Genomic DNA, 16,677 nt, shown 5'->3' on the forward strand with positions numbered 1-16,677 from the left:
ACAAATTAGAAACACTATACAAAATATTTTTCTCAAAAAAGAAAATCGAGTCCACTGAATGCACATTGTCTCCTTAAGGAAATTATTCCCCTCAAGTACCCGAGGTTAATGGAATATATCCTCCCATGATAGAACGATCTTACTCACCGGTGTTACCTAAAACCACGGTATCAGGGAACCACTCAACTGCCTTAGAATACTAGATTTAGTAGTAGTGTCCAGAATTATTTTTTTTTAAATGAGGGGAAATCCCTCAATTTATAGAAAACAAAGGGTAGCGTGAAAAGGGTCTTATTCTGCCTTACCGGAAAGGTCACAACCCTTTGGAAAAGTCACAATCTTTCGAAAAGGTCACAACCTTTCATAAAAGTCACAACTTTTCATAAAAGTCGCAACTTTTTAATAAAGTCACCGCTATTTATAAAAGTCGCAACTCTTCATTTTCCATGCACACCTTTTAAAACCCAACAGCCAAGGGTGAAGATCTCTCGCCTAGGCAACAAAGAAGTGAAAACAACAAAAGAAAAAAGAAGACACATGAAAGGCAACATAGTTGGGATGGTAAGGTGACTAAGGAATTTATTCCAAGACACCCACTGATGCATCTGGCAAAGCAATATGACAATTTCAACAACAACAAGATCAAATAAATTCAAAAAGAAGTGATGAACTGTCAAGTTTTGTTGGGCATTTTTGACTAAGAAGACAAGATGGAAATACTTCAGATTACTTTACACAGGCTATCCATCTCCTTTAATTCCTACATATATAAAATGAAGTTAGAGATTGATAACTCAGTTTTATACTTAGATTTAATATTTTTGCATTACTTAAGTATCCTCATTTGTAGTATTATCACAGAGTGTATTACATATTCTATGATGATCATAAAACAAAAATCAGGCTAGCTCCTATTTTTTTCATGCTTGTTAATTATAGTAGAGTTTCAGTACCTCATTAGGATTAGTTAGGTAAGGCTTAGCCCCCCTTGCTTGTACTTTTCTCCGTGAGGTTTTTTTCTCTTTATTAATAAAAACTAGCCCTAAGCACACCTTACCTAATTGCGTAAAAAAATAGATTTTATTTCACGCTCACTCACTATTACACAATGCACACAAGTAAACTATTCGAGTTTGGGGCTTTTCAGAGAGTAATGTCTCTATAAGTTTTACTGTTGATAAAGAAAAGGTGAGCAATGTCGCAAAGATCATTTTTAGTGTAGTGTATCATACCTTATTCGTAACTTGATTATAATATTGTCGATTCATTCATGACACGTAAACTTATTTCTCAAAATATTGTAATTGATTTATATAATCATGACATTGTTAAGTAGTACTATGTATATTATTGTCAACAAGATACTTCCTTATAAGAAAAAAGAACAATTACATTTGATCCACGAAAACTAGAAGTGCAATCTAAACATTATGTTGTCAAACAACATTTTCTACTCATGGCAAAGACCTCTTTCTACCACAGCATCTTTGATGAGCTTTAGAGATTGTACAAGATCGTCCAACAATTGATGTGGATCAGGAATCACACTTTCATCGACTGATAGAACGATAGTCATCTTGTTTATATAGCTTTGGCAATTAATCATCAATGCCTGAAAAATAAATTTGCACGTAAATTGTTAAGATATGTAAAATTAGGCCTTGAACCTAACTTGCACCCTGAAAACTAGCTCAAAGGGAGGACAATTTCTCAAGTCTTATAAGGAGTCCACTCATCTCATTAATCACACTTACCTGAGGTTGTCCATAAGAACAGGGGGCAAGGTAAGCCATAGGGTGACCATAGAAGCCAATTTCTTCTTGAGGACCAGGCAAACATGAAAAGCACATTGATGTATTGGTGAAAATTCTGTGTGATATCGAACTTGATGTCTGAGAAAGGTTCAAATCTTACAAAGTTACAATGAAGAGATCATGTAGGATAAAGAAATTAGAATGAACATTAGTTACCTTAATCCCAAAAAGTTTGAGTGCAAATTCTGAAATGTAACATGTATAGAAAGCTTCAAGTGAATTTTTCTTTCGATGTATAGTTGCCTTAGCTTCTCTGATATAATCTAAGGGATCATTTCGTAATGCAATTTTAAAGGGTAGAAGAGCAAATCCAACCCAATTTCCCCACTTTGCCTCAGTGTCTTTCTCCATCATGTCAGCTAAAGTCTATTTGTTAATTATAAGAATGTTAATAACTTCACTTGAAGTATAAAAGCTAAGAAAATTCAAGTGCTAGCTAAGGAAAAGGGATGGGCAATTAGGTCTCTTTATATTGGCTTGGTCAATCCTTACCTTATGAGCTAACTTTTGATCAGGTTACTTAGACCCAAGTGTCATATCTTTACATGGAATCAGAACCAGGTTCATCCCCATTTGGATGCCCGATCCACATTCTAGTTACGCATGGGTGTGAAGGGGGTGATAGAGTGGTTGAAGTTCCACATTAGTTCATATAAGAAGACCATATCTGGCCATCCCTTTTCCAATGTGGGACTTCTTAACACTCCCCCGCACGCCCATACCTCGCTAATTGGAACATGGACAATATAATATGGGTGTTCAACATCGATGATAAAGAATTGGGATATCATGTGAAATTAGGTCTTGGACTAACTCACACGCCAAAATGCTAGCTCATGAGTTAAGGATTGTCTAGATCCATATAAGTAGACCAACTGTCATCCCTTTTCTGATGTGGGACTTCTTAACAAATGTCATTACCTGTATTCCAACTGACGGTCTTAGATTCACAAGAATACTTGATCTAAGTCTGATGTTCTTCGGCAGATTATTGTTTTTCTCTGTTGCTCCCCTGTCTTTCTTGCCCTCACCTGCAATAATATGTTTTTAGTATATATAGTTTTTGTCATCTGATTTATCACCGCTAATGATTTGCAATTATTATCTTCCGCATGATGGCTTAATTACTTTCGAACCCAACAAGAAATAAACACATATATATAAAATAATAAAAGCTCAGAAGTGCTAATACATGAGACAGAAACTTACCATATCTTCTATTAAGATATACAGACAAACCAGCTTGTGTTACTCCCAAAGCAACATCAGTTACTGTCTGTACAAGAATTGACAAAAGTCCAATAACAATTTCAAAATTGAACAAGAAAGATGTTGCTATAACATAGAATTAATTTTGTTTAAACTTACCATATTCAACGCATTTTTCACCAATTTCATATCGTCAAGACTTACTATCCTGTAAACTAGTCGTCTAGGATTAAACACAGAACCAGGTCTACCCTTAATCGGCGTAGTTGTATCCTTCAGGAACATAATCGTAGCCATAAACATCAACACATCCACTATTGTATAACAAATCAATTTCATAAAAAACCAAATTTTCATAACATATCGATGTAATCCCTTAGTGGAATTATGCTCTGAAGAATGGATAACTCTCTTTTTATTTCCAGGAATAGTTGGAACTTTATCAGGATCAGCAGTTTGGCGAGTACACGCCAAGAGAAGGGAAATAAGAGAAGTGCCATCGCCAAGTGAATGGTGGATTCGGAAAATGCCAACAGACTCAGCATCAGATGTTTTGACGTTAAGAAGATGGAGATCCCACATAGGTTTTGATTTGTCAAGAGTCGTTTTGCTAAGATTCCGAATATAGTTTTCCACGAATTTTTCTGGTGATTCATGAAGGTTTTGTTCATCCACTTGTGGTACTATAATGTGTTTATCTAAGTCCACCTTTGTTTGTACCCATTTCATTTCTCCATTTTTTTTCTCATCCACCACCTACAATGAATGAAACATGTAGTTTAAGAAATATATTCTCCCCTCATTTAAAACATAATGACTTAATTTAACTTGGTACAGAGTTTAAGAATTAAAATGAAAAAGATTTTTTAATTTTGTGATTTTAAATTCAAGTTATATCAAATGTACCAAAATATCCTTTAATCTTGTGGTCTTAAATATGTTATGCGTAAAGCTGAAACTAAACTATTGTCAAAATACCAAAGGGGTCATAATTCTTTTTAAACGGAGAGAATAGTATTTAAGGCATATGAAGTTTTTTGGGGCTGTTTAATAATTCTCCTTTCTTTTCTTTCGTTAACAAATTAAACTTACTAGAGAAAAGTACACTAGAGTTGCTTGTAAGTACTTGTAAATTAAATAGTTGTAATTTCAACTTCCTGCATGACACGTTTAAACGATAAGATTGATAAACATTTTGGTATATTTGATATATTTTTAATTTAATATCACACAGTTCAAAACTCTTTTTTACTTTTTTAAACTTCATGTCAAGTTAAACTAAGACAAACAAATTGAAAGAAAAAAGAGAGTATTGAATAAAATAAAAAATCAAATTTTACTATAATAACTAAGAAATAAAAAATGCAATCACCCCTATACTATTGATTGTAGCTATTTTTTACCTGAAGGCTGGAGAATCGAGGATGCTTAAGCAAAGTATGAACCAAATTGTCTTTGATTAATTGAAGGTCATTGATTCTTGATTTGCTTCCCATAATAGCTAAAACATGTACGTTGAAGTTGGGTTCATGAAATAACCTTGACGACGGACTTAATTGTTCTTCTTCTTCAGATGCTTTACTAGCTTTACCCTTACATTCAATCGGTTTCAGACTCGGTTTTCTCCGTCTTATCGACTCCATTAATAATTAACTTGTTACTGTTGATCTTATGGAAAATGAGTTCTTGTTGCTTCGTATATATAAAAGTTTGGATACCAAAGTACTCCGTATATAGGTTTTAATTTTTGTTTATAGCTGAAAGTTGATAGTTGTGCAATTAATGGCAATTGCGTCAGGTCAACAAAAAACACTAATTATATATTGCTTTATTTGCCCAAAATCAATTTGTTTTTTTGTTCCAAGTGATCGATGAGAGAGAAATTTAACTGAAATCCTTTACAAATACTCCCTCCGTCCCTTTTTAGTTGTCCACTTTAGAAATGGCACACAGATTAAGGCAACAATGATTAGCACAGTGAAGTTACAATTTTACCCTTATGACAACTTTTCACTTCAAAATTACAACCACTTATTTGAATTAAAGTGAAATAAATTGGAGGGAAACAACATACACTTTTACAATTTTCAAGAAGTGTAAATAAGGGTATAATAGGAAAAGATTTGTTGTCCTTTCTTGATTTGTCAAAATGGACAACTAAATAGGGACAACCAAAAAAGGAAATATGGACAAGTAAATAGGGACGGAGGGAGTAGTAGTAGTGTACAAGTCAAATCGAATCAATAAATCAAGTCAAATCGAAAAAAATATTGACTTGCATGTGCTTTGGTATAGCGTTGACAAAAAAACCAATCACCCTTTGATTGATTTGGTATTAAAAGAGGGAAAAAAAGGTAAATCAAGCTCAAACCAAATTGACATAGTCATCAATATAATAAATGCGAGGAAGTTGCAATAGTTTTACAAATTGTGGGTTTTCATGGTTGAGGAAAGTATAATTTGATTTTAAACTATTGTTTGCAAACTTACTTTCGAATGAATTTCAACTTTATCTCTAATTTACTGGTGAAATCAATAAGTTTACATCATGATTTGCTAGTTCATATATATATGATCTTGAGCTTGTACGTGTTGAAATCGGCTAGTCATCATTTGAATTTTTTTTTAACATAATTGAGTGCATGTAATATGTTGTTGAGAGTAGTCTTGTAATGACACTTGCATGTATATATATTTGAAGATTACGTAAAAATTATTAATCACAAAGATTGTCAATACAAAATATTTTAAAGCAATATAAAATAAATGGTGATAAAAAAAAATACTTTTGATGCTTGAAATTCGAAAGATACCACATAAATAAATAAAAAACAATATATTTTATCTCCATTAGTATTGTATAAAGAACCCATAAACTACGTACAATATTGTAAAATATTTCAACGTGTTATGTCATATATCTTGTGTATGATTGACCATGCATGCAACGCCAAACTCAATCTGCCAACTGTTTCAGTCTTCAATTTTTTTTGTTGTGTCTCATGTGAGTTATCTCTAATTTTCAACTAAGTGATAGACTCAGTGTTACAAAAATAATACAATTTTCTTGTAAGATACTTGTATTGTATTTTCCTTATTTACCTGTTGTTCATGTCAAGTATTTTTCAGTTGTTAATTGTTTGTTACAGATGTTAGTAGGGGTGTCAATGGTACAGTTCGGTCAGTTATTTTTTTAAATTATACCATTTCAATTTTTGGGTATTTTATAATATATAATCAAAATTAAACCTTTTAAAATCATTCCAGTCATATGATCGGTTTCTCTTCGGTATTGGTACGGTTCGGTTAATTTTGTGGTTTTTTTACTTTTAAAATATCACCTCAAAATATACTACTATTAATATATTTCACAAATATGTACTTGAAGAAACACTTTAATTCTTCCAAAAAGATAAGAATGTAAAACCTTGTTGCCATATTGTTTGATCCTAAATGTTTAATAGAAGTGTTTGGATAGGTTTTGTTGTATTGTTTGATAGAGTATCTTTTAATTTTAAACTTAACTAGGTAAATTGCCCGCGCTTCGCGCGGTTGTGAACTACGCCAATAATCTACTTTTGAACATTTGATAATATAAGTGTTTTCGAGTGGGTACAACCCTACAATAAATTGTCAAAAATATTTTATCCAAAGATGAAATGAAATGTTTTTTTAATCTTAAAACCAAAAAGATTCTAAGTGTTTATGCATTTTGTTATTAATTCTTCATTTTACTATAGTTATTCATCACCAAAGTCTTTAGAAAAGATATGTAATTGTTTCATTGTCTATATTTGTATTTTCAAAAAGTGGTACAAACATTTTATTCATCAATTCACTACTAAAAAAACAGTGAATACCGACCTCCGGAGGTCGGTATTCCTTGAAATACCGACCTAAAACCGACATCCCAACTTAGGTCGGAAAAAGCTTGGTCGCTATTCAATACCGACCTCTGGAGGTCTGTATTTACTGACCTCTCGAGGTCAATTTTTATTTTATGTCAAAAAATTCATATATTATAATTTCCGACTTCCTGAGGTCAGAATTGGACTACCGACATCCGGAGGTCGGTATTTTTATTTTTGTAATGTTGAAATTCTGACCTCCGGAGGTCGGTATTTTTATTTTTGTAATGTTGAAATTCTAACCTCCGGAGGTCGGTATTTTTATTTTTGTAATGTTGAAATTCTGACCTCGGAGGTCGGTATTTTTATTTTTGTAATGTTGAAATTTTGACCTCCGGAGGTTGATATTTTTATTTTTGTAATGTTGAAATTCTGACCTCCGGAGGTCGGTATTTTTATTTTTGTAGTGTTAAAATTTCGACCTCCGGAGGTCAGTATTTTTATTTTTGTATTTTTAAATTTCCGACCTCCGGAGGTCGATAATTTTATTTTTGTAATGTTGAAATTCCGACCTCCGGAGGTCGGTATTTTTATTTTTTGTAATGTTGATATTTTGACCTCCGGAGGTCGATATTTTTATTTTTGTAATGTTGAAATTCTGACCTCCGGAGGTCGGTATTTTTATTTTTGTAATGTTAAAATTCCGACTTCCGGAGGTCGTTATTTTTATTTTTGTATTTTTAAAATTTCGACCTCCGGAAGTCGGTAATTTTATTTTTGTAATGTTGAAATTCCGACCTCCAGAGGTCGGTATTTTTATTTCTATATTTTTAAAATTTCGACCTCCGGAGGTCGATATTTTTATTTTTGTAATGTTGAAATTTTGACCTCCGGAGGTCGGTATTTTTATTTTTGTAATGTTGAAATTCCGACCTCCGGAGGTCGGTATTTTTTTTAAAAATTTTTGAAATTCTGATCTCTGGAGGTCGGTTTTCTGCTACAAAACAGGCAGCAAATTGCTGCAATTTTTAGTTGCCCACCTGCATATTTATACCAAAACAACCCAAAGCCAAATAAACTTCATCCAACCAAAACAACACAATATTTTCAACATATACATTAAACTATTTCAAAATAAATTTCATCCAACTTCAAAATAAACTAAAATACGATCAAATTAAACAATTCCAAAAATATAGAAGTCTAAAATGTCAAATAGATACAACTACTCCTAATCACTCTCACTCTCCTTGTCAAACTTACCATTCTCATCACCCTCACTTTCCTTATCAGACTTATCATTCTCATCACTACTAGCCGGACATGGAGGAAGAATATTTCCTGATTCAAAAAGAAAAGTTAGTTGGGCCTGAAGCACTGCATACCTCTTGTTCTCTACCTCCTTTGCTGCCGCAATCTCCTCCTCTCTCTTCCTCTCTTTTTCTTCTCTCTTTCGGCTACAGTAGCAAGCTCGACATTGAGATAATCTATTTTACTCTCCATTGCAGATATTGTCTCTTTATCCTCGCCATCAAAGCTTGAGGATGATGAACCACAATACCAAGACTTCTTCTTCTGATACGCCTTTTCTGGATAGCCGTAGATTGAACCTCTAATCGGTTCACCAGCACTCTGTTTCCAAAGATTCTCGTTTTCTTCTTGTGTAAATGGTTTGTCCTGACTCTCAAGAGGTAGAGTACTATGATATTCCTTAGATATTCGTATATACCTATCCTGTAATTTAAACAAAGAACTCTACGAATAAGAATGTAATATATACAAGGGAAAGAAAAAAAGATTAGTTTGAATGGAGTTTTTACATATGTCTCTTGAGCACGTGGCTCAATCCATCTTTCTTCTTCTGTAGGGTTCGTACTCTTCTTGACGTGAGTAACCTTGAACATCTCTGCTACAGCTACCGGCCTACCCAACTCTTTTTCCTGCAAATATCATATATAGAATATGATCTCATTAATCTCCAAAAAGTACTAATCAAAAAAGAAAAAAAATATTTTACTAAATTAAGAAAGTATACCATTCTTTCCTTCCTAGTAACCTGACAAATAGCTCCACCAGTGTGCAAAGAGCCTCCCTTTTCTAATGTGCGAGCCATCTTCCCAATCTCACTTCTATTTTTAAATTTTTCATCAGTACTCCAATGTTTCAGTAACAAAGCCCATCGATGCGGTAACATAAACTTAGGCATTCTGTTTTTTTTTTCCGACAGTCACAAAATGTGCTAGAAAGCAACTTTGAAGCTTTAAGCTTGAAGTTCACTTGAACGTCATCCTCGTGTTCGAGAGCCCATACATAATATTTCTGTAATAAAAAATAAATAAATATTTATTGTTCAAATGACTAGAGAATTTAAATGTATATGATGTGAATTTAATTTATATATATTCTTACCTTAAATTCGTTGACCATCTGCCCTTGGGTGTTAAGTGGAGTTGAACTCCAATTCGGATACACATCATTATAGTGAGTTCCGATCCACTTTAAAATAATCTTTACCATACCCACATCCAGATGTAAGCTGAAGTACGAGTTCATTGACAAAGTAGAGTAAACAAAAAATAATCAATCAATTAAAACATAAATAGATAAATGAAAGATAAAACATAATTAAATCATACTTGTATCCTAATGGCTCGATGACGAGTCTCCGAAAATTGTCTCTATTGCCTGGCTAAGGACCATGTGCATCTGAGTGCTGGGTGGTGGGAGTATTAGGCTCCGAGCCATTGGATTCAAGATGAAGATTGGAAAGTCCAATTGATCCACTACTAGTATTCAAAGTATTGCACTGACTAGCACTAGATGATGGTATGGTAGACCCACGACCAAGATGTGAATAGCCCTGCAAAGTTTGGTACCCTGAACTAGGTACCACAGTGGGTGTAGATATAGTATAACCAGATTGTGGAGCCACATGAGTAGAGGCATTATGTGACTGGTGTGCCGAGTGAGTAGTTGAAACTGAGGCTCGTTTTGAAATATTAACTCGAGAGGGCTCATCAGATATCACGACCCCAGTAGGCCTTCTCATAGCATTTTCCTTAAATTTCTTTTTTGGATTAGCGGATTTTTTTTATTTACCCTTGTCTTTATCTACCATCTATATCAACTAAATATAAAGATTAAAACAAAGTAGTACAAAATAATGTCGCAATGTCGAACAAATATATCAAACAAAGTTATCATAACATAAGGCTTAATCCAAATAGTCTTTCACAATGTCAAACAAAAGTTAAAACTACTAAAATATAAAGTATACTCAAATATGAATAGCTAAAAATTCACTAACTAAACATACAAATTGTTATTCATCCTTTTCGGAAGTTTCTTCATCATATATCCATTCACATGCATCATCTTCGGAAGTTTCCTCCTCATCTATCCATTCATCCTCTTCGAAAGTTTCCTCCTTATCCTCCTTCATATTTGTTGGCATATCTAACTCTTCTCTATTAACTTCTTCTAATATGTGATCAGGATGCTCTAAATTCATTTCTAACTCAGCATCCACTACTTGATGAACACTTTATATTTCATTTTGATATGCAACATCCAATTCATTCTCAACTTCCACTCGCCCCATCAATTTTGTTTTTATTACAACCCACCAATCAAACTTATCCCTACGCAACGGATAAGGAGCATAGTACACTTGCTTAGCATTCTGTGCAATAATAAAAGGATCATAAGCCTCATACTTCCTAGTGTGCTTGACTTCAATGATATTATGCTGCTTAAGCTCCCTCGTACCTCTTGAAGTTGGATCAAACCACTTGCATTGGAAAAGTACTTTTCTTTTGATTGGCCAACCCGAATACTCCAACTCTACAATCTCCTGTAGGACGCCAAAATAATCAATATTCTCATTTTGATTTCCATCATCACTTTTAACCCAAACACCACTATTATTAGTTTTTTTATTCTTTGAGTATTTCTCTATGAAAAATTTAAAACCATTTACGTTATATTGGGACATTGTGTGAACTGTAATCGGTCCCCAAGAAATATCCTTGAAAAATTGATCAAATGTGGCGGCATTTTCTGAATTGTAGACCTATATATGGTAAGTAAATTAAAAGCAATGTTAGTAGAAAGAAGAGTACACTAATGTCTTAATAGGAGTATATATTACAACACTTACCCAGTTAGTATACCACGTTATAAATGATGGAAACACTTGATCATGACCATATTGGCTCACAAAATAACTGTAGAATCACATTGAAAATACAGTTAGTTTCCTTAATAAAATCCGAGTTGAATATATGTTGTTTACATATTTAATTTTCTTACTCTAAGAAGGGTTGGACTTTTGGACAATTCAACAAGACATGAAGCTCTGCAGATTTTTTCTCCTTTTCGGTAAGTTTGTGCAATGTACACTTTTTTGAACCTTTACCTGGTTGATTGAAGATTGATAATGATTGCACTGCAGGATCATTCCCAGTAGCATCATGTCGATTAGGTCTTTTTCTCAAACACGACACATAAACATCAAAGTAGTAAGAACAAAAGTGGGATCTTTCTTTAGCTAGATATACTTGAACCATACAGCCCTCCACCTTATGTTTATTCTTAATACCTATTTTAGATTTGCCAATGCTCCTGTAAAATTTTATATTAGATATATAATTTCAAAAGATATATGAACGATTTATGAAATAATAATAAATATGTTATAGTTACTTACCGCTCAAAAGGATACATCCACCTATATTGGACTGGACCTCCCAATAGGGCTTCATGAACAAGGTGAATGGGAAGATGTTCCATCACATCAAAGAATCCAGGTGGAAAAATCTTCTCCAACTTATTACTAATAACAACAATATTTTTGGCCATCTGAACCAGATTCTCTACTCTTAATGTGCTGGAACACAAGTCTTTGAAGAACAAACTGATCTCTGTCATCGATTTCCATATGTTTTCAGGCAATCCACAAAAAGCAATCGGAAGTAATTGTTCCATGAAAACATGACAATCATGACTTTTCATCCCATGTAATATTCCACGCTCAATGTCAACCCTCTTTCACAAATTTGAGGCATATCCATCTGGCATTTTCAAGCTTTCCACCCACTCACAAATTTTTCTCTTTTGTTCCATTGTGAATGAATAACTAGCCTTGGGCTTAAGTAACTTGTTGTTGGCAGACTCCTGTAAATGCAACTCCGGTCGTCTACAATGTTCTGGTAAGTCAAGTCTTGCCTTAACATTATCTTTTGTCTTGCCAGTCACATCCATTACAGTGTTGAACAAATTATCAAAATAATTCTTTTCAATATGCATGACATCAAGATTATGTCTAAGCAAATTATCCTTCCAATAAGGTAACTCCCAGAATATACTCTGTTTAGTCCAATTATGTGCAACACCATACCCATCAAATTTATACGGTGGTTCCTCAGTTACCTTTGGAAAATTTTGAACCCTTTCCCAAATATCATCACCTGTTAATATTGGGGGTGGACCATCTCGTTCAGTTTTATTCTTTTTAAATGCATATTTCTTTCTCCTAAACTCATGATCAGGTGGCAAGAACCGACGGTGAAAATCAAACCATGAATTTTTTTTCTCCCATGTTTTAATGTGAATGATTTAGTATCTTCCATACAGTAGGGACATGCTAACTTTCCAGCAGTCATCCATCCAGATAGCATTCCATAGGCAGGAAAATCATTAATAGTCCACATTAAAGTAGCACGCATGTTGAAATTTTGTTTACGAGAAATGTCCCATGTTTCTACCCCCTCAGACCACAACAATTTCAACTCATCAATCAAAGGTTGTAAGTACACATCAATCTTGCTTTTTGGATTACTCGGACCAGGAATGACACAATTCAGAAATATATATGGACTTGTCATACACATCTCAGGTGGAAGATTATACGGTGTAATAAACATAGGCCAACAAGAATATGGTGCAGCCCCAACTGAAAAAAAGGGTGAAACCATCTGCACACAAACCCAGCCTAACATTCCTAGGTTCAGCGGCAAAATCTGGATAAGTTCTATCAAAATGTTTCCAAGCCTCTCCGTCAGATGGATGACACATGACACCAGGTGGCCTTCTATTTTCACAGTGCCATCTCATATAAGGAGAAGAGCTATTTGATGCATACAACCTCTTCAATCTTGGTATAAGAGGTAAATAATGCATCGCCTTAATAGCAAGTTTTTTTCCGGTAGAACCAGTCTTATAGCTAGGGTGACTACAAAACTTACAAGACTCTAGATTGACATCCTCCTTATAGTATAACATGCAACCTTTTTCACAACAATCAATTCTTATCGAGGAGAGTCCTAACTTAGACACCAATGCATTTGCTTTATAATAAGAATCAGGAACTCTACATTGGGATCAACTAATTCCTTTATAAGATCTATCATAGAGTCCATTGCTCCTTGAGAAATATTATTGTCAGATTTGATACTTAACAATCTAGCTGCAATAGACAATTTAGAGTGTTGACTCCTGTTGAACGAAGGACTAGTACAATCACACAATTGTTCATAAAAGATGTTTGCTTCTTCATTAGGAGCTTCTTCTACATTTTCTCCTTGTTCAAAATCAGAATGCATCCCAAAAACATCATCGACCATATCTGACATTCTAGAACCTTGGAAATAATTATGCTCGGTAGATCTACTACTTTCACCGACAACAACGTTATTAAACATAGTGTCACTTTTAAACTCACCATGACTAGTCCAAACTGTATACCTTGGTTTGAATCCATTCATCATAAGATGCATAGCAACAGTCTCTGTTGTATGATATTTCACATTTTCACAATGAACACACGGACACCTAATCAATCTTGAAGTTAAAAAATCATCAAGTGTCTTTGCATGATTTATAAATCAAGTGACACCTTCTGCGAATTTTGGAATCATACCCGCTCGACCAGGGTTGTTTCTATTATACATCCAACTACGATCAGGATCCATCTACACAAACAATAATGATAATTTTAATTCCAACAACTAAATTCACCAATTAAACGACATTATTTATTTTAACGTATTCAAACAAATTAACAACTTTTTAACTTTAACTAGTTTAGTTTTGACTTAATTCCAACAACTAAATTTACTAACTAACCCACAATATTTATTTTAACATCTTTAAACAACTTAACAACTTTTTAACTTTAACTAGTTTAGTTTTGACTTAATTCCGACAACTAAATTCACTGACTAAACCACAATATTTAAACAACTTAACAACTTTATCACTATAACTAGTTTAGTTTTGACTTAATTCCGACAACTAAATTCACTAACTAGCCCACAACATTTATTTTAACTTATTTAAACAACTTAACAACTTTTTAACTTTGACTACATTAGTTTTGACTGTATTCCGACAAATAAATTCACTAACTAACCCACATTATTTATTTTAACTTATTCAAACAACTTAACAACTTTTTAACTTTAACTAGTTTAATTTTAACTTAACTCTGACAACTAAATTCTCTAACTAACCCACAATATTTATTTTAACTTTTTTAAACTTAACAACTTTTTATCTTTAACTACATTAGTTTTGACTTAATTCCAACAACTAAATTCACTAACTAAACCACAATATTTATTTTAACTTATTTAAACAACTTAACAACTTTTTCACTATAACTAGTTTAGTTTTGACTTAATTCCGACAACTAAATTCACTAACTAATCCAAATTATTTATTTTAACTTATTCAAACAACTTAACAACTTAATAACTTTTTAACTTTAACTAGTTTAGTTTTGACTTAATTCCGACAACTAAATTCACTAACTAATCCAAATTATTTATTTTAACTTATTCAAACAACTTAACAACTTAATAACTTTTTAACTTTAACTAGTTTAGTTTTGACTTAATTCCGACAACTAAATTCACTAACTAATCCAAATTATTTATTTTAACTTATTCAAACAACTTAACAACTTAATAACTTTTTAACTTTAACTAGTTTAGTTTTGACTTAATTCCGACAACTAAATTCACTAACTAATCCAAATTATTTATTTTAACTTATTCAAACAACTTAACAACTTAATAACTTTTTAACTTTAACTAGTTTAGTTTTGACTTAATTCCGACAACTAAATTCACTAACTAACCCACAATATTTATTTTAACTTTTTAAAACTTAACAACTTTTTAACTTTAACTACATTTGTTTTGACTTAATTCCAACAACTAAATTCACTAACTAAACCACAATATTTATTTTAACTTATTTAAACAACTTAACAACTTTTTCACTATAACTAGTTTAGTTTTGACTCAATTTCGACAACTAAATTCACTAACTAACCCACATTATTTATTTTAACTTATTCAAACAACTTAACAACTTTTTAACTTTAACTAGTTTAGTTTTGACTTAATTCCGACAACTAAATTCACTAACTAACCCACAATATTTATTTTAACCTTTTAAATTTAACAACTTTTTAACTTTAACTACATTAGTTTTGACATAATTCCAACAACTAAATTCACTAACTTAACCACAATATTTATTTTAACTTATTTAAACAACTTAACAACTTTTTCACTTTAACTAGTTTAGTTTTGACTTAATTCCGACAACTAAATTCAGTAACTAACCCACATTATTTATTTTAACTTATTCAAACAACTTAACAACTTTAATTAGTTTAGTTTTGACTTAATTCCGACAACTAAATTCACTAACTAACCCACAATATTTATTTCAACTTTTTTAAACTTAACAACTTTTTAACTTTAACTACATTAGTTTTGACATAATTCCAACAACTAAATTCACTAACTAAACCACAATATTTATTGTAACTTATTTGAACAACTTAACTGCTTTTTCACTTTAACTAGTTTAGTTTTGACTTAATTCCGACAACTAAATTCACTAACTAACCCACATTATTTATTTTAAGTTATTCAAACAACTTAACAACTTTTTAACTTTAACTAGTTTAGTTTTGACTTAATTCCGACAACTAAATTCACTAACTAACCCACAATATTTATTTTAACTTTTTTAAACTTAACAACTTTTTAACTTTAACTGCATTAGTTTTGACTTAATTCCAACAACTAAATTCACTAACTAAACCACAATATTTAAACAACTTAACAACTTTTTCGCTATAACTAGTTTAGTTTTGACTTAATTCCGACAACTAAATTCACTAACTAAACCACAACATTTATTTTAACTTATTTAAACAACTTAACAACTTTTTAACTTTGACTACATTAGTTTTGACTTAATTCCGACAACTAAATTCACTAACTAACCCACAATATTTATTTTAACTTCTTTAAACAACTTAACAACTTTTTAACTTTAACTACATTAGTTTTGACTTAATTCCAACAACTAAATTCACTAACTAAACCACATTTTTTATTTTAACTTATTTTAACAACATAACAACTTTTTAACTTTACCTAGTTTAGTTTTGACTTAATTCTAACAACTAAATACACCAACTAAATTAATTTTATAATCTATAGGATCTAATAGTGTTGGTACTTATGCTTAACAAATATATTATTTCTAAATTTAAAGCTAAGTGTCAACACTAGATGGACACAAATCGATCTTGCAAGAAAATCAATTTTGTCATCAATAGGATCAACTAGTGTTTGTACTTATGCTTAACAAATATATTATTTCTAAATTTAAAGCTAAGTGTCAACACTAGATGGACACAAATCGATCTTGCAAGAAAATCAATTTTGTCATCAATAGGATCAACTAGTGTTGGTACTTATGCTTAACAAATATATTATTTC

General features: G+C 32.1%; 1 protein-coding gene and 1 long non-coding RNA gene across 3 annotated transcripts in view; both read right to left on the reverse strand.

The window, feature by feature from the left end:
• LOC125874330 (uncharacterized) overlaps window positions 1-16,677 on the reverse strand; it is a 173,233-nt gene that overhangs the window by 155,123 nt on the left and 1,433 nt on the right. The gene's annotated exons all lie outside the window — the stretch shown is intronic.
• On the reverse strand, window positions 1,451-4,666 carry LOC125874190 (wax ester synthase/diacylglycerol acyltransferase 11-like). The gene is made up of 7 exons (XM_049555037.1): window positions 4,427-4,666; window positions 3,183-3,779; window positions 3,024-3,090; window positions 2,736-2,845; window positions 1,971-2,180; window positions 1,755-1,892; window positions 1,451-1,612 (listed from the first exon to the last, which is right to left on the reverse strand). The coding sequence occupies exons 1-7, from the start codon at window positions 4,664-4,666 to the stop codon at window positions 1,451-1,453; spliced, it is 1,524 nt and encodes a 507-aa protein (XP_049410994.1).

Source organism: Solanum stenotomum, chromosome 1 (genome assembly GCF_019186545.1).
Source record: "Solanum stenotomum isolate F172 chromosome 1, ASM1918654v1, whole genome shotgun sequence".
NCBI lineage: Eukaryota > Viridiplantae > Streptophyta > Magnoliopsida > Solanales > Solanaceae > Solanum > Solanum stenotomum.